At 36.4% G+C, this 20,456-nt stretch overlaps 1 protein-coding gene across 1 annotated transcript in view; it reads left to right on the forward strand.

The window, feature by feature from the left end:
• Positions 1-20,456, forward strand: part of LOC150096961 (phosphoenolpyruvate carboxykinase, cytosolic [GTP]-like) — a 203,958-nt gene that overhangs the window by 127,905 nt on the left and 55,597 nt on the right. The window contains exon 6 of the mRNA XM_090408517.1: positions 13,387-13,600. Within this exon, the coding sequence (XP_090264643.1) occupies positions 13,387-13,600 (214 nt within the window). The remainder of the gene's footprint in view (positions 1-13,386; positions 13,601-20,456) is intronic.

The following is a 20,456-nucleotide window of genomic DNA, read 5'->3' on the forward strand; positions in this document are numbered from 1 at the left end:
ATTTCGTCTCGGTCACTAAGACATCTCCAGGGATTACAAAAAAAACTATTGTAGCACACATTCAAATACAACACAATACTAAGTATGAGAAATTTTCTTTTTGGATTTATTATTGGACCATAGTTCTTTATAAATATATACAATCGTCGACAAGTTTTGCCAGCTAAGTCTGTCTGGCTTTTTCAGGACAAGAAATGGGTACACTAACGTTAAATGCTAAAAAAGAATGGAGTAACAACAGTTAAATTAATTAAAATTGAAATGACACATAACATCAAGAGCGTGGAGTCTTAATCATCGTTTGTTGATCATATTTTATAGTTTTTTGCGAAGTTGAGTTCTGCTAAGCATAGTGAATTTATTAAGCTTTTCCAAATGTCTTTTAGTATCATGCCTTGATTTCTGTTGAGATTGTCTCCTGTCTAGAGTACCACTGCAGCTTCTTTAAAGTTTCTACATGTGAAATCTTCAATGCACGGCATGGAGCTGTTGTCCCAATCGATGGAGTGGTTCGAAATCAAGAAATGATGGGCTAATCCTGAGATATCTGTTCTGTTGTTGTTGACATCCCCTATATGTTCTTTTTTTCGGATTTCTAGGCTTCGTGATGTTAGGCCTATATAATTCAGTCCACAGGAACATGGGATGTTATATACACCTGCATACTTGTAGACGGCGATGCTGTCCTTAGGAGATCTTAACATGTGTCATGTAGTTTGAATAGGTTTGAAGGTAACCCTAATGTTGAAAGACCTCATGATTTTTGCTATTTTTGTTGAAACTGAGCCAGCATAAGGTATGACAATGGACGATGCATACTGCATGACTGGAGGTTGTCGCTATGGGTTGTTTCTATTGAGAATCTTTTGGATTATATTTTTTGGGTAACCATTTCTGACTAGAGTTTGAGATATGAGTGAGAGTTCATCAAGCAGATCTTTTTCTTCTGTGATGATATTTGTTGCTCTATTTTTAAGCATATGTATAATGCTAAGTTTTTGTGCATGATGGTGAGTAGATCTGAAGTGATCTATAGGCGGTAGATTGTGAGCTTGATTTGTCCATTCTCTTGTTTTTTTTATTAGTGTGTCCAGAAAAGGTAATTGATTGTTATTTTCCATTTCTAACGTGAACTTGATTTTTTGGTGGAAAGAATTTATTTTTTGAAGGAACTCATGTAAGGCATTTTCCGTGTCTTTCCAAATAACGAAAACATCGTCCATGTATCTCCACCAGACTAATGGTTTCGGATTTATTTTGGATAGGATGTCAGCTTCTAGGTTTTCCATGATCAGATCCTTTCAAGGTGGTGACAAGAGACTGCCCATGGCTAAGCCATAAAGTTGTTCATACATTATATTATTTACTTTAAAGTAGTTTGATTTGAGACATTGGCAGAAAAGCTGAGCAATGTCATGTGATAAAGATTTTCTATGACCTTAATCACTTCTTCAACTGGTATGTTCGTGAATAATGACACTGTGTCTAGGCTTGCAAGTATGTCTGTATTTGAGATATTGATACCTTTAATCTTTCAATGAAATGCTTAGAATTCTTTATAAAAGAGTCCAATTTCTTTATCTTCTCTTTCAACAGACCAGCTAGGTGTTTGGCTAGTAGGTATGTTGAACAATTTCTACCATCCACGATCAGGCGGAGCAGAACTCCAACTTTATGAACTTTTGGTGCACCATATAAGCTTGGTCGTAATGTATATATATATATATTATATTATATTTATAAAGAACTATGGTCCACTAATAAATCCAAAAAGAAAATTTCTCATACTTAGTGTCAAGGGACCAAATATTAACAATTACAACACAATACTAAGTGGAACACATGGGTGATTCTAAAGTCCTGTTTAGGTGGTGCGCCCTCTATGGGCATTTGTAGGTGGCCCAGGATGTAAAGTGGGATCTCTGATAATTAATGTTTCCCAAATTTTGGATAGTTTTATGCAGCTGTATTTATTTAAATTCTGAGTGCTTCTGCAGATTCTAAAAACAGTCTTTCTTTTTAAATTTACTATGGTGGAGCATGGTGGTTTTTTTTCCAGGAGATCCTGTGGGTTGTATTATCCAAAACATGGTTTGCAAGGCCAGATTGACCATAGTCATGATTGCAGATGTATGATTTGTGTTCTTCTAAGCAGATTGTTGCTGATCTACCTGTCTAGCCAAAGTAAGCCAGCTTGCAGGAACATGGTACTTTATAATCTCCAGGCACTGAGAGAGGAGGGAGCTGATCTTTGGTAGAACGGATAAGGGTAGCAAGTTTATGGTGGGGCTTAAATCCTTGCATCCTAGACCACCTACAAATACCCATAAAAGGCACATAACCTAGATAGGACTTTAGATTCACCCACGTGTTTCACTTAATATTGTGTTGTATTTGAGTGTGTGTGTGTTACAATAGTTTTTTTTGTAATCCCCGAAGATGTCTCAGTGACAGACGAAATATTGAATAGCATTAAAATCAGTTTTAAAGTTTATGGTGGGGCTTAAACCTTACATCCTAGACCACCTACAAATGCCCATAAAGAGCACACAACCTAGATATAGGACTTTAGATTTACCCATGTGTTTCACTTAGTATTGTGTTGTATTTGAGTGTGTGTGTGTGTTACAATAGTTTTTTTTTGTAATCCCTGGAGATGTCTCAGTGATTGAGATGAAATATTGAATAGCATTAAATCAGTTTTAATCCTTTTCGAGTGCTGTATGGATTCCATTAAGCCTCCAACATGATGCGCTTACAGCACTTAGTGTTTACCAACATTTTGTTATCTGACACTATTATTTTATTATATGATGATTTCCCTCCTGATGTTGTGAAGATTTTTGAATTGTTATACAATCTGGATATTTTAGCTAGAAAAACAAGCTCTATAAACAGGTGGAAGGCACTGCCATGGGTGGTCTTCTCTCTCTCTCCACCATTGGCAAACTATTTTTTGAACCATCTGGAAAAAACCTTGTTCTCATCCATTCATCCCCAACCCTCTCTTTGCTTTCATAATGTCGATGACATTTCTGCTGTTTGTCCTCATTCTGAAAATGAACTTACCACTTTCCTACATTGGATTAATAGCCTTAACCCACACATTCGATTACCATAGAAAAGAAAATGCTGGTAGTTTACCATTCTTTGACATCCTTCTTACTTGCACATCCTCTGGAATTTTGTCAACCAGTGTTTATCTATCTTTACTGGCATATACATTCATTGAGAGATGTGAAGTCTGCTCATCACATCTCTCAAAAAAATTGGTGCTATCAAGTTTTTAATTAATACAGCATATAATGTGTGCTCCCTCAAAGTTACAACAAGAACTTCTCACTGTCAAAACTTTAATGAAATTGAATGGTCACACCCTTCATTAAATCTAGCAGATAATTGACTCCTATGTTCCAACACCTGAGGATTCTTCAGCAGACCACAAGGTTCCAATCCCTTATATTTCTGGTATCTCTGAACCTATTGATAGAATTTTGAAGAAGTATCACCTTATTCCTACATATTTTCTTATCAACAAATTTTCTCATCTGTTACTATCTACAAAAAACACCTCTATCTTTAGCTGGTGTTTACCAGATTCCTTGTGAATGTAAATTGACATACTTTGGGCAAACATGCCATTCTGTGAAAAAAAAAAAAAGAATTAATGAATATCAGTACTATATTGAATACATGAAACCTCAAAAGTCTGGTTTGGCACAGCATAGTATGGACACTAAACACAGCACCTGGTGGGATGAAGCTTGTCTTCTCCATAGAAGCAGTTTTAAATATTAATGTCTTTTCAAAGAAAGTTGTAAAGCCCTTTTACATCAACCTAACCTGAATTGGAACGATTCTCTCTCTTTCTCTCCTTTCTTTTTATCCCAAAAGTTTGAGCAGTTCTCATTTTATATAAACATCAAAGATAGTTTTAATATTATTTATTAATATTAACTTTGGTTTCTATCTCACGGGAACAGTTTTTAATTGGTAAATGGATTGTTGTGTATGCCTTGTATTCCTGTTCTTTGATTTGCTTGTTTCTACATACTGATGATATACTGTTATTTTCAGTGCAAAATATCTATACTTTCATTGAAGTTTATTACTGAGCTTATGTAATTTTGGTGTTCATAAGAATTATTCTCTGACCATGTTATAAAAAAATATAGAATACAGCTTTGATTTATGTTTTTTTTCCTCACTGGAGGTCAGCCAGTAGAATAACTATTGATCAATTAATTGTCACTTTGGCATACTGTTTGCATTGTAAGAGATAAAATGGAAATGATAGAAGACCTGAATGAATTGTTTGAGGTAGCAAAAGAAAAGAGTGAGAGAGTTAGAATGATTAGTCTTTTGCCACGGTATGACAGTGAAATGTTTAAAAGGAGGGCTATAATTGCAAATGACTTTATGCGTGGGTTATGTATGACGAGTGGTGTGGAATTTGTGGATGTGTGGAGTGAGTTTGATGGGCGAAAGGATCTATATAAGATGGATGGCTTGCATTTGAATGGTTACGGTGTAAGAAGACTTGAGAAAGTGTTGCTGAATGTAGTGGATGTGCAAATTCAGGGAAACTAGATTTGTTAGGGGGTGGGGAGTAGAGATACAGTCCTTATGGAGGCAGTTGAATGTAAGAATGAATATAATATGCCAGAGCAAATAAGGACAACAAATCTGAGTGGGATAGTTAATATAAGGCATCAACGTAGGGTTGGGGCTAATGGGGGTCTTAAATTCATGTACACTAATACTAGGAGTATTAGGAACAAGAAGGAAGAGTTTTTGGCCATGGTTGGCACTTCCAGACCACAGGTTATAGGTATTAGTGAAACATGGCTGACTGTAGATGATATAACTAGTGGGATTGAATGTGATGGGTATAGTGTGTTCAGGAATGACAGAGAGAATAAAATGGGGGTAGGAGTATTGTTGATGATAGCTGATGAGCTACAGCCAAGGAGAATAGAAGTTGAATTGCAGGATAGAGAAAAGAGCACATTTGAGGCCATTTGGTGTGAGATTGTGGCTAGCAGAACTAAATATACAATTGGGTGCTGCTATAGACCAGATGATGGAAAAGATGGTGGTGACAGTAAGCACAAGCAAATAGAAGAAATGGGTGGAAGGAGGGTGATTATTATGGGAGATTTCAACTATGGTCGCATTGATTGGAGTGAGGAGAGGACACACGGGAGGAAGGAACTGGATTTTATGCGATTATTAAGGGATAACTATCTGCGACAGCATGTAATGGAAAATACTAGGGGTCAGAGAGTGCTTGACCTAGTAATTACATCTGAGGATTTGGCTGTAACAAATATGACCACATTGCCACCAATCGGTGAGAGTGATCATAGGGTCTTAACTTGGGAGGTGGCTAAAGGTGTAGAATTTTCAATTAAGACAGGGTACATGTGGAATTATCGGGCTGGAAAGTATGACAAGCTTAGGAGTTTGATTGGTTCAGTGCCATGGCATGTAAAACTGCAAGGACTAGAAGTTGATAGTGCATGGGAGGTAGTTAAGAAGTGCTTGCATGAAGCAATGGCTGACTGTATACCTAGAGTCTGAATAATAAATCAAGTAGGGGTTAAATGGATGAATAACACCATTAAGCTTGAGTTGCAAAAAAAGAAACAACTATGGAGGGAATTTAAGGAGAAGGGTGACCAGCAGGCACATGAACGGTATAAAGCGCAGGCCAGAAGGGTGACGAGTGTGGTAAGAAAAGCAAAAAAGGATTACGAAAGAACATTGGCCATGCAGGCTAAAGAGAATCCTAAACAGTTTTTTAGATATGTAGCAAGTAAAAGGAAAAATGTACATGGCAGATTGATTTTAAAGAATGCCGATGGTAGGGAGGTAACTGAATCAGCTGAGATAGTTGAGTTACTGAGTGAGCACTTTGCAAAAGTATATCATGTAGGTGGTAACATTGCAGAAACGAATAAACCAGTAGATTATACGGGAATTGTGGTTAATGAAGTGGAGGTGAGTAGTCTATTGCATAACCTCAATGTCAATACATCTGTGGGATTGGATGGTATACCAGCTCGTGTTGTACGAGAAGCAGCTAAAGAATTGTCAGTACCCTTGACCATTTTGTTTAATTTGAGTCTCGGGTCTGGGTTAGTCCCGAGCGGGTGGAAAGAGGGGAAAATAGTTCCACTGCATAAAGGTGGTTCCAAGACTGCTGTTGTAAATTACCGACCGATTAGCATATCAGGAATCATTGTCAAGGTCTTAGAGAAAATAGTCAAGAGGAAAATACAAGATTGGATAGAAGAAATGGGATACTGTATCGGGGACAGCATGGTTTTGTGAAGGGTAGGTCATGCCTCAGTAACTTGCTCACGTATTATAACACAGTGACGGCTGAACTGGATAAGGGTAATGGGTTTACGGTGATTCTACTGGACCTTGCCAAGGCCTTTGACAGGATTCCACATGGAATTCCAATTAGTAAATTGCAGCATATGGGAATGGACATAGGGTTGGTGAGATGGATAGGAGGGTGGTTGACGGAGAGATATCAGAGAGTGGTTTACTCGGGAGTAGAGTCCACAAGACGGCCTGTGACTAGTGGTGTGCCACAAGGATCTGTTCTTGGACCACTGCTGTTTAATTTGTTCATAAATGATATAGGAAATGATCTGAGAGGAACAGTTCATTTGTTTGCGGATGATGCGAAGTTGGGTAGGGCAATAGTGAATGCATATGACGTCAAAATTTTGCAGGATGATTTGGATAGATTGGAGGTCTGGGCTAAGGAGAATGGATGTCAGTTTAATGTGGCAAAATGTAAGGTTATGCATTTTGGGGTGAAAAGATTGGCGGCAGTTTACTGCATTGGTGGAACCCTGCTCCAGGAAATTGATGAGGCACGAGATTTAGGAGTGTTGGTAGATAAGGAATTGAAATTTAGGGGACACATTGCAAAAGTGACCAAAACAGCTCATCAAATCACTTGGTTGCTGAAGAATACGTTGACAAGCAGAGACAAGCAGGTTATTGTTCCTCTGTATCGAGCCTTGATAAGACCCCATCTAGAACTGTGCTCAGATTTGGTCACCTAGGTTTCTTCTTGATGGGGAGAAGGTGGAGAGGATCCAGAGGCGAGTGACCAAGATGATAGCAGGTCTGTGGAATGAACCGTATGAGAACAGGTTGAGGATTTGTGGGTTGCAAAAATTGGTTGATAGGCGGAGGAGGGGAGATATGATTGAGATATTCAAATTACTGAAGGGTTTCTATAAAATTAATTCAGAAGATATTTTTGAGAACAGGGCTGGTTGTGGGAGGACTAGGGGACATCCATGGAAACTGGGCAAAAGTGTGGTTAGTAAAGGTGTTAGAGCTGGGTTCTTTACTTTTAGAGTAGTGAATGAGTGGGCGCTCCCTGAGTCTGTGGTGGATGCTGTGACAGTGAATGAGTTTAAGGCAAGGTATGATAGATACTGTATGAATGTCAAATAGTTGTGATAAATATGATTTGGGGCCTCCTTCGATGAGTCTAATGACTCTCTGGAGTTGCCCGTAATAATAGTAATAGTAATAGTAATATACTTCATATGTATACTCCAGATGATAATCTTAATATGAAGATTGAAACCTCAGGAAATTAATTTTTCTTAGCACAGTAGTAGTCTCCATAATTTATCAAAACGAATATACAGTTCATGACTTTTAAACAAAATGGCTAAAACCTGTCACCAGCTTACTGTGTGTATAACAAGTTTTTATTCCTTTTTTTCTCCTTTATTTTTAGTTCTGTTAAAATCATATTTTGCATGCATATTTCATCTGATATGTATTTCTACAGTCAGTTATCAGTACTATATATTCAGCACTTTTGATTATATACCATCTCAGTTCTGATCAAGTCTGTTTTTTAACAAGTTATTTACCATCTTTGCTTTCACAAAATTCACATAGGTATGTCAAATTAATATCCTTTAGTTAAAACCTCATTTAATTATATATCTTCTAGCCTAGTTGTTATAAAGGGACTGCTCCATTGCCAAAATAGCTTTGTTTTTTAATCTAACATTAAACAAATTTAGGAGCATTATGAATTAAGCAAAACTTTCAGTAATAATGGGTATTAATCATTCTTTCTTTTCTTATAAAAATTAAATAAACAAGGGATGAGACCCCAAATATATATACTTGGATGAAATTCATTTCCAACCTAGAGGCATGCTACGAAGCATTCACCTAACCTTAACAAGTATGGTTACCAAAACCATTATTCTAAGATCAATTCCTAGACAATTGTGAGATTTTTTTTTTTTTTTTTACAATATTAAAGGATGTCAAATTGGGACTTTAGATTTTTTTTTTTTTTGTCCAATTCAATTTGAATAATTATTTCACTTATTCATTGTCATGTAAACTGTAACACTGGTTTGCTCCAAAGATGCTGATCTGAAATACAGCAAAATATAAGCCACTTAATAAACTTTATATATAATTTTTAGTTTGTTTAGTGGTTTGCTAACCACACTGATGCAACTTCTGGGTTGACCCCTTGTTTCTCTGTAGTATCCAGTTATGTATAATTTGTTTATTATAACTGGAAAATTTGTTTATTATCTGCTTCATAAAAACTTTATGAATCAGATTTACCCCTTTAATAACTTAGGTTTCTATCATATCCCCTCTTTCTTGCTTGTTAGGTAAAAATTGTATTCCAAAAACCTTCAATCTATCCTTATATGGAGCCCTTCACAAAACCAATTGCCATTTTGGTCACTAATATCTGAATCCTCTCCATTATTCCCAACATACCCAAGAAACCCAATCAACAAAGTTTGTGCCCATTAGTCCATATGTAGTCATATCATAGTTTTATAAAAATAAGATCCTTATCCTAGCTTGTCAGTGTTTCTTTGAGATATTTTGCACACTTTAGCAATATATTTTGTACTTCAGCTCTGTCTATCTGTCTCCAATGTTATCTCTAAATCCATAGCGTCACCAATCTCTTAAAGTGTATTCCCTCTGTGCAATACATAGTCTGTATTTTTCATCACAAAATGATTAACTTCATATGTTGGATAAGTAGCTATTATTCTTATCATCCTGCAAGATGTTTACATCATGTTCATTAATATTGATCTCCCCAGTTTAGCATCATTGCAAACAACTGAATATTCACCCTTAGATCATTCTCAGTATCCTTCATTATAAATTAAAAACAGCATTAGCAGCCATGCCACAGGTCATTTGCCTTCTCTTAATTCAACTCCACCATATATTACTCTCTGATGTCTTCCATTAGACACTCTATCACTAGCTTCGTGCTTATCTCCATTTACTCCAACTTATGTAATAGGGTTCCACGTGGTTGTCAAATAGCTTTTGCAAAGTCCAGCAATATTTATGTAACCATTTTTCTTATCCATCTCAGCTGTCACTTTATTATAGAAAATTAGTAAATTAGGATATCCTCTTAGGTATCTACCTGGATAATGAACAAACGAGGCTGGGCTGGCAATTTGGGATTTAGCCAACCAAATTGTATTCTTATTGGCTTAAACACAATGATGGTACAACATGACAGAATTTCATGCTGGCTGGGGCATTGCCCAGTTAAACACGGTCCCTGTTGTTTTTGCCAGGGAGCCAGGGTGAACAGCGAAAAGTCAGCTACTGGAACAGATCCTGAAACACATTCCAACTCAACATCACATCACTAGACTTCAAGATTGGTACTATCAATATAAAAAGCCTGAATGGCAAAGAAATGGAACTAGCAGAACTAAATACAAAAATGCTATATTCAGGCAATAATAATCAACGAAAAGAAGGAGTAGTTACAGTATTCAACAGTAAATATGAAGGTAATCTTTTTGAATGGCAGGCAATATCAAATACAATGATGTGGGCAGAAATCAGAATGGGGAACTGGATAATGAGATTTATTTGTGCCTATGATCCCACAGAAGGTTCTATTAAAGAAGTGGAGGAATTTTTTGAGGCTATAATAATGGCAAAAACCTGTTGGATTTCTGCTCAGGATATGAACTGGTTATTACTAACACAATTTTCTGACATAAAAATGTGCACAAATTCACATGGAGAGAAGAGGCAAAGAGAAAGACAGTCTCATTCACTATATTATTGTTTATAGTGATGTTTTCTCACTTGTGCAAAACACTAGAGAATACAGAGGATTGGAAGTGATCACTATTTAGTCTTGAGCAAGATAAAATTGAATTTCATACTGAAAAGAACACGTAAGAGAGTTTTAATGTGAATAAAAGTTGAGCATCTCTCAGATGTGAACTGTAGACTAAAATACACAAACAAGAAAAAATTAAAGAGTTTGAGAACAGGAATCAAATCTTGGAGGTTCAGTGGCAAGCCCTGAAGAAAACATTGATTGATTCAGCCAAAGAGGCATGTAGTGAGATTGCCTGCAAGGAGAGAAAAATCAGAACTCCATGTGGTCACAGGAAGTTAAGAGGTAGTTAAGGAAAAGAAGAAAGCATATCAAAAGTTCCTGGCAAATAAGTCAGCTTGTGGTCTTAGAGAATACAGAGAAAAATGTAAGAAAGTGATACACTGTTAAAACTAGCTAAACAAAAGGCATGGGAGGACTTTGGCAAAAACATAGAAAATAAATATCAAGAAGATGGCAAGATGCTGAGAGGAACAGTTCATTTGTTTGCGGATGATGCGAAGTTGGGTAGGGCAATAGTGAATGCAGATGACGTCAAAATTTTGCAGGATGATTTGGATAGATTGGAGGTCTGGGCTAAGGAGAATGGATGTCAATTTAATGTGGCAAAATGTAAGGTTATGCATTTTAGGGTGAAAAGATTGGCAGCAGTTTACTGCATTGGTGGAACCGTGCTCCAGGAAATTGATGAGGCACGAGATTTAGGAGTGTTGGTGGATAAGGAATTGAAATTTAGGGGACACATTGCAAAAGTGGCCAAATCAGCTCATCAAATCACTTGGTTGCTGAAGAATACGTTGACAAGCAGAGACAAGCAGATTATTGTTCCTCTGTATCGAGCCTTGATAAGACCCCATCTCGACTACTGTGCTCAGATTTGGTCACCTAGGTTTCTTCTTGATGGGGAGGAGGTGGAGAGGATCCAGAGGCGAGTAACCAAGATGATAGCAGGTCTGTGGAATGAACCATATGAGAACAGGTTGAGGATTTGTGGGTTGCAAAAATTGGTTGATAGGCGGAGGAGGGGAGATATGATTGAGACATTCAAATTACTGAAGGATTTCTATAAAATTAATTCAGAAGATATTTTTGAGAGCAGGGCTGGTTGTGGGAGGACTAGGGGATATCCATGGAAACTGGGCAAAAGTGTGGTTAGTAAAGGTGTTAGAGCTGGGTTCTTTACTTTTAGAGTAGTGAATGAGTGGAATGCGCTCCCTGAGTCTGTGGTGGATGCTGTGACAGTGAATGAGTTTAAGGCGAGGTATGATAGATACTGTATGAATGTCGAATAGTTGTGATGAATATGATTTGGGGCCTCCCTCGATGAGTCTAATGACTCCCTGGAGTTGCCCGTAATAATAGTAATAATATTCTGGAGGTTGTTGAAGAAGCTCAGAAATGGAAGAAAGAGTGCTGTGAAAGGAATTAGAGATGACAAAGGTGGCATGAAAACTGGAGAAAAAGATATCCTTAATGTATGGAGTAATTACTTTGAAAAATTGCTAAATGAAACAAGCAACGACAGCACAGTGGTAAAAAAAAAATAATAATATAAAAACAGTTGATAATGTTTTGTTGTTTTGGGGTTGAAGCCATTGTGAATGGCTGTTTTTGATTGTAAAAATTTCTTTTAGATGAAATTTGGATGAGGAACAGATAATGAGCACTTCAAAGAAGGCATTTAATAATACCATATTTCTGTGAGGGATGGTGAAAAAATAATAAATATAAAAACAGTTGATAATGTTCTGTTGTTTTGGGGTTGAAGCCATTGTGAATGGCTGTTTTTGATTGTAGAAATTTCTTTTAGATGAAATTTGGATGAGGAACGGATAATGAGCACTTCAACGAAGGCATTTAATAATACCATATTTCTGTGAGGGATGGTGAGCAGAATGTGATGGATATATGAAGGTTTGTGAAAAACAGATGAACCGAACCATCCAATTCTTTTTTTATAAGGACATCTAGGAAAAATAGTCCCATTTCATTCAAGCTCCATCGTGAATTTAATTCTGTGATGGTTGATTACTTATAAGAAAGATTCTAGTTGTGCACATGAATTATTCTAAACATGAATCTCCTGTGGAGAGGGATTTTTAAAGCTCCTGATTTTTCACTATGGAGCCAAGTTTGCATATCCTAAATTTGAATCCAAACAGCCAAGATTCAGTGTAAGTTTGCACTTTTTCTAGTACTAATAGGTTTGTTAAAATTCCTATACTAAAAGTGAAAAACAAGTAATAGAGGTTTGGAGGTTTGTAATGATGTTTTACTTGGCAATATGAAATTAAATCATATTGCCAATTTGATTTAATTTCATATGAAAAAAAAAGTGTGCCTAAAATAAACACTGATAGGAATTAAAAGACAAGTAACAATTGTCAGTGCAAATTTTACCATGCATGATTGGATGAAGATCTGACAATAGCAAAGTATTTATAGATAACATTAATTCGGTGAAAAATTCTCTGGAATGCTTCCTATTAGGATAGGTTGAGGATTTGCAGAATTGCAAAAATTGGTTAAGGTTAATAGGCAAAAAAGGGGCGATATCATAGAAACACTTAAATTACTTAAAGACTTATAGGATTGATGCAGGGGAAATGTTTCAGCACTTGGCTAGAGGGAGCAGAACAAGAGGTCATCCCTTGAAGTTGGGTAAGAGTGTGGTTAGCAAGGTCATGAGGACTAGATTTTTCATTTGGAGAATGAATGGAATGGATTGCCTGAGTCAGTTGCAAGTGCACCTTTGTTAATGGTTTCAAGAAGTATAATAGTGTTCATAGTTTGGGTCTCCCACGATATATCTTAGGACTCCATGATGGTGCCTGTACAATAATAATATTATCAAAACAAAACCTGTTTCATGTTAATGGGTTATTTTTTTTTCCATATAATAAGAAACAAAATTCAGTATGATAAAAAAAAAAGTATAAGTTTTTGCTTCACAGTATAAGAAGTAAATTAATAATTTCTGTGTAAAGTTGGTTAAATATTGCATTCATTTATGTAATTCTCTATGCAACTTTAATTTTTCTGATTTGAGTTTTTATGTTAAAGAGTTGTAGTAGTAATTAAAAAAAAAATTGCGTGTTTGAATTATGAAGCTGTTTCTTATTCTGAATAAATTTAAAATCAAAAATAATGATGAATATAAGAAAATACTTGTATATCTTTTTAAATAGATATTAGGAATTACTAATCCAAAAGGGCAGAAAAAGTATATTGCTGCAGCATTTCCTAGTGCCTGTGGGAAAACCAATTTGGCTATGATGAATCCAAGCCTACCTGGCTACAAAGTGGAGTGTGTTGGAGATGATATAGCTTGGATGAAATTTGATGAGAATGGACAGCTAAGAGCTATCAATCCAGAATATGGTTTTTTTGGAGTTGCCCCAGGTAAAAACATATTCAAACACTTTAAAATTTCAAACTTTGCCATTATAATTTTTTGCAGCATGTGTTTATTGCAGACAATCTAACATTTCATTCTGAACTTGCTCATATACCAAAATGCATAAGAATTCATACAATTGAGCTACTTTGATTACTTTTTATTATTATTAGTGTTTATGTTTTTACATAAACTTCTATAAATTTAAGAGGCTGTCAGCTTATCTGGAGGTTAAGGTTAAAATCTTGCTTTTTGCACAGTTTGAACCCTGTACCTTTTACAATCCATATGCAATGGTCTTTATTGGCTATATCACTGAAAATGATATATATTTTAAAAAAATTTTGTTTGATCTCACTAGTTATTGCTGGTGAGATCAAACCAACCAGCTATCTCTGATTGGGTACCAGTGGAGATTGAACTGCCCACCCAGTTCAATGTCCAAAAGTTAGTTAGGGCTAAACGGCCTCGCCTACTCCCTATACGGGAATAAAAAAAAAACAGGCGTTAGCTGATAATCTTTTAGTAAACAATATACACCAGAAAAGACGTTTCAACAGGGAGAAGTAGTTTTGAGTATATAAACTTATTACCAGACATTAGTTTTATTTTATGTAAAAAAATAAATAAATAAATAAAATGTGTGTATACACACACACACACACACACACACACACACACACACATAGGGTGTCCCAAAATTCAAGCAAGAAGTAATTTTGATATACTTCTTGCTTGAATACAAAACACAGGTTTTTAATTAAAAATTGTAATTTCTTATTGATTCATAAAGTATACAGTATAGGGTTATGCATGGAATAGCATATCGGGTAAATCCACGGCTTTGCTGGCACATACGCACTCTTTTGTCAAAATTTTCCATGACCATTTTGCATAAATGTGGCTGAATTTCATTGATACAGCGCTCAATTTCCTCCTTCAAGGCGTGGGTGGTCGTGGGCTTGTTGGCATAAACCTTAGACTTCAAAAAACCACAAAGAAAAAAGTCCAACGGCGTTAAGTCACATGATCTGGGCGGCCAATTCTGATCACTAAAACGGGAAATTACACGACCAGGAAATGACTCATGCAGTAATTGAATTGTTTCTCGGGCTGTATGGCATGTGGCACCGTCTTCTTGAAACCACATGTCGTCCACATCCATATCTTGCAATTTAGGCACAAAAAACTGGATTATCATGTTGCGATAGCGAGCACCATTAACTGTTATTGCCTTACCAGCCGCATTTTCGAAGAAGAATGGACCGATGATGCCACCAGCCCAAAATCCGCACCAAACAGTGACACGTTGTGGATGCATTTGTTTCTCAACAATCACTCGTGGATTTTCTAAACCCCAAATGCGACAATTTTGTCGATTAACGAAGCCATCAAGATGAAAATGAGCCTCATTGCTGAAGATGATTTTGTTCGAAAAATAAGCATCCACTTGTTGTTGTTCCATAATCCATTCAACGAACTCTCTTCACTGTGTGTGGTCATTTTTAATAACCCTGAACTGTCAGCTGTCATGCTGTCTTTTTTTCCTCGTTGGCAACACTTTACCGCACAAATGGCGCTAAATTTAAATCTTGCGTGAATTTTGGGACACCCTGTATATATATAAATAAATGGTATAGTCAGAAAAATGTCACATGTCATTTGATTGGAAAGATGATTTTAAATCCTGTCAAGATGTGAGATATATTTTTAAGTTTTTTCAGTTGAAGCTGAGTTGGCTGATCTGAGATTAACTCAGCTTTCCTTGAAAAGTGGCAGTTTGTTGTTTCATGGAAGCACTGGTTATACCTCTTTCAAAATACATGACTTGCTAGTGAACATACATGCAGTTGACAGACATTACACTCACATCATGACCTTTGTTGCTTTGGTATTAATGCTAAATGTAGTCTAAATTCTTTAATGGTTCTGATTTGTATTAAATATTATCTATGCAGGATCTGAGTGAGCATGAGGTATTTGGAAGAAAATAGACAGTTGATCATACATTATAGTATGTTCACAGATTTGAGACCCTTTGACACTTCTGCATATGTCACAAAATGGAGAATCCATTCCGATAATAGGGTAATCAATCCATCTTCTCGGATGAGTTTATTATTACAGGTCGGAAAATTTAGCTTTTCTTTTACAAACATTGTAGTTTTTAAACTAGTACAGCAACAGACAAGAAAGCACTGATTTTGCATGTTGGCATCCAATTCGTACATCCTTCATTTTTTTCTCCCTTTCAGCATGAATGACTATTCTTGGCAGAAAGCCAAGCGAAGCTCTACAAAGTGTGGGCGTACTATAGAAGGGTAATTGCTCTGAGGAGGATGTGATGTCGGGAATAGAAATAGGATATATAATTTTACTGAAGGATAGAAATATGAAAAAAGAACTGGGAACGTGCTGTTAATGATTGCAGAAAAATTGTGTCCACAAAGTATGGAAGTTGATAGTGTATGCACAGATTTTGAATCTGTGTAGTGTGAAATTTAAAGAAACAGATTAGTTTATCTCATAGGATGCTGTTATAAGCCAGGGAATGCAGAGAATGCTGAATGTGAAATGTTTAAGCAAATTAGAAATTAGTTGGCTATAATTGGTGATAACTTCACAAGATGTAGTTGTTAATAAGGTATTAACACTGCTGCCAGTTGGTGAGAGTGATCATGAGGTGCTTGTTTGGGAAGTGATGAAACAAGAAAAGGTTACTGCCAAAAAGGGATATATGTGGAAGTATAAAATGGGTGATTATAGGAAGCTCTGTAGTCAGTTAGCATCAATATGTTGAGTAGATGACTTTGGAATGGAAAAGACATTGACAATGCATGGAAACTCACAAGACAGTATCTGACAAAAGCAATGTATAACCTTACCAAAGGCTACGTGAGTGAATAGAGTAGGAGTGAAATGGATGAACAGTGAAATCAAGCAAGCTGTGCTGGAAAAGAAAATGCTACGGAGGAGGTACAAGACATTTGGTGGTGATCGGATCCATGAAGAGTATAAAGTGCAGGCTAGGAAGGTGATGAGCATGGTAAAGAAAGAAAACGTACAGTATGGTTAATTCAAGGTAATTTTTCACTATATAACATGCAAAAGAAAGAAAGAATAATTATGGCAGGTTGACACTGGCAGTAGAGTGGGCGTTTCCAAAGGATATAGTGGAATTATTGAATGAGCACTTCATCAGTATATATCATATTGGTGAAAATGATGCGCTGCAACATATACGTGGGTAGTCTGAAAAGTTCTCAGACTCGACCATAGATGGCAACACTATCGGCACAATTTTTTTTTCTAAGTTGGTACATCTGTCATAATCATCCGTTTGAAATTTCAAGTAGTTTATACAGCTGTCTGAAGCAAAAGTGTTGTTTGTATCCCTTGAAATGGATAAAATTGAGTATTGTGCAGCTATAAAATTCTTTGTAAAAGAAGGTTTAACGGCAAAAGAAATTCATTCGAAGTTTTCATTAAAGTTTATGACCACTCTTCTCCTTCATTTTTGACAATTAAGAAATGGACTGCCGAGTTTAAGCATGGCCGTACCAGCCTTGAAGATAATCCACTTGAAGGACGTCCAAAAAGTGTAATAACACCAGAAATCATTGATCAAATGCACGATATGGTATTGGATGATCGGCGAGTCAAAGTGCATGAAATTGCTGAGACTATAAGCATTTCAAAAGAACATGTAGGATATATTGTGCATGAAGAATTGCTAATGAAAATGTTTTGCGCAAGATGAGTGCCACGCTTGCTCACCTCAGATCGAAAATGCACTCGCATGAAAATCTCTGAACAGTGCTTGGAGCATTTTAACAAGAATAAAACTGATTTTATGCGTTGATTTATTACTATGGATGAGACTTGGATTCACCATTACACACCAGAATCCAAACAGCAATCAAAACAGTGGACAGAAGCTGGTTGTTCAGCGCCAAAGAAGGCAAAGCGGTTCCATCAGCAGGAAAGGTCATGGCATCGGTGTTTTGGGATGCTAAAGGCATTTTGTTTATTAATTATCTTGGAAAGGGTAAAACAATAACCAGGGAATATTATTTCGATCTTTTAACCAGACTATTTTGACATGGACGTGAAAAAATTCGTGAGAAAAGACCCGGTTTGCATAAGAAAAAAATCATCTTTCATCAGGGCAATGCACATGCCCACAAAGGTGTTTTGGCAATGGTAAAATTAAGGGATCTGCACTATAAATTGTTGGAACATCCATGCTATTCCCAAGATTTGGCTCCCTCTGACTTCTGTCTCTTCCCAAAACTAAAACTATTCCTCGCTGGTCATCATTTTTCTTCAAATCAAGAGGTGATTGCAGCTGTAGAAGAGTATTTTGCAGATCTTACTGAGAACCACTACAGGGACGGGATAATGGTGCTGGAGCATCGCTGAAATAAATGTATCAGTCTTAAGGGAGATTATGTAAAAATACAAATAAGTTTGAAATTATAAATTTGTTTTTTCATTGTAAGGCCGAACTTTTCAGTCCATCTTCGTAGAAGGAAAGCAAGTATTAAGAGAAATGGAAGTGAAAGGATCAGAGATGTATCAGGTGTTGTTGAATTAGATGTTAATAAGGCTTTGGGAATGGATGACATATCACCATGTATTCTTAAAGAAAATTCACCACTGTTGGCTATGCCTTTGATGAAAGCCTTGCAGTGGGTACAGTTCCTAAGGTGTGGAAGAAAGCAAAATATTACCACTCCACAAGCATGATTCTAGGACAGAAGTTTTTAATTATAGACCAGTCTTGTAACTGCAGTTGTGGTCATGGTGTTGGAGAGATTGGTTAGGAATAAAAATACATGATTGGGTTCATGGACATAGCATTCTTTATGATGGTCAACATGGATTTGTAAAGCCTAAGACATATCATAAAATGCAAGGGTAATGCATATGTTAGATAAGTGAGAATCATATACAGTGATATTCTTGGACTTTGCAAAAGCATTTGATATATTACCACATGATTAGTTGGTGTACAGGCCGCAGAGGATTGGAATAGATAGTCTATTGGTTAGATGGATAGGAGATTGGCTCTCTGAACGAAACCAGCAGGCTGTGTATAACGGAGAAGTGTCTCAAAAGAAGGAGGGTAAATAGTGGTATGCCCCAGGGTTCTCTTCTTGCCCCCCTGTTGTGTAACTTGTTTATAAATGATATATCATATTTGCTGAGTGGGGATCTTCAGTTGTTTGCTGATGATGCAAAGTTGGGAAGAATTTTAAGTAGCAATGCTGATGTTAATTCCCTTCAGGAAGATCTGAATAGACTTTTTACTTGGACAAAGGAGTGGGGTTGTGGTTTTAATATCAATAAGCTCAAGATGTTGCATTTTGGAGTGCAGAAATATAAGGCTGTGTATATATTGACGGTGCTGTACTGCAGGAAGTGGATGAAATTAGAGATTTGGGAAGAGATTTGAAGTTTAAAAAGCTGCTCATCATGCTGCTATGATAAGAAGTACTCTAACATGTAGGGATAATCAAGCAATTGCGCCACTGTACAAAGAACTAGTCAGACCACACTTGAACTATTGTGCTCATATCTGGTCACCTGGTTTTCAGTGTGATGTGGAAACATTGGAACGGGTCCAGAGGTGAGTGACTAAGACAATATCAGGACTTTGGATTCTGCCTATGGAGAGAGAGGTTGAAAAATGTGGATTGCAGAGTTTGGTGTTTAGGAGGAAAAGAGATGATATGATAGAGACATTTAAGTTAGTGAGAGGATTTTATTGGATTAATCCAGATGAGATTATAGAGTAGAAGGCAAGAGGTGAAAAATCAGAGGTCATCCCTGGAAGTTATGTAAGAGTGTGGTGAAGAGAGGGGTATGAGGAGTAGATTTTTTACATGGAGAGTTGTCGGTGAATGGAATGCATTTCCAGAATGCGTTGTTAATGCAAGAAGTGTTAAGGATTTTAAGGTTTGATATGATAATTATGTTGTCAGTCGAATGAACCTCTCACGATGGATATACAGACTCCATGGAGGGATTACAAAATAATAATTTTGAAACAGTTAAGGATATGCTTGAAAATTGAATGTTCCTGCTAATGAGTAGAGGCTTCTGCCAAGAAAACATTACCAAATGTATAATAAGATGTACATTTTCTTTGAAGTGAATCATAATTTCATAACTCTTATTCATAGGGACATGCACATAATAAAGGCAACTCTAAACTAGGCAACCAAAAGTGCTAGTCAAAATCCTCTTCATATCTATCAAGGGGTGAAGAATTTGTTAATACAGTGAACTTTTTTGTTATCTGAGTACTTAGCAAATGTTATCTTTGAATAGTGGAGTTTCCTAGATAATAGATATCCCTGGAATGAATGCTTTGATGCAACACACAAATGTGTTCTAAAGTTGCACCGTTGTGTGTCAGATATGTGAATTTTGTTGTCACATACTAGTGCTCTTGGTTACATCACAAATTTCATAAAAACTATTAATTTATAATATTTATAGAAAAATCAAATGACAAAAAAATTAAAAAGAAAATAAAGCTACCTGAACTGCACTTTTGTTTGGAATATGAAATGTTAGTTTCTTAAAATTATTACAGAATACAGAAGGCAGTAGCCTTTATGGACTCAGTAGATTCCTCATGGACAGTCCGCTTAACTAGCACATGTCTGTCATATTGAACCTTGAAATTATTTACACTACCCATATTCACAGTGCAAGCTGCAAAGGCATTCCGCTCTCCATTGGGAAAAAAAAAAAAATCCATTCCTTACACCCTTCTTCACCACATTTTTACACAGCTTCCAGGGATGGCTTCTTGTTCTTCCCGTATCACCCTCCACTCTTTTTATAATC

Source organism: Typopeltis vanoorti, chromosome 18 (genome assembly GCF_054136105.1).
Source record: "Typopeltis vanoorti isolate ZY-2024b chromosome 18, IOZ_Tvanoo_1.0, whole genome shotgun sequence".
In the NCBI taxonomy this organism is placed as follows: domain Eukaryota; kingdom Metazoa; phylum Arthropoda; class Arachnida; order Uropygi; family Thelyphonidae; genus Typopeltis; species Typopeltis vanoorti.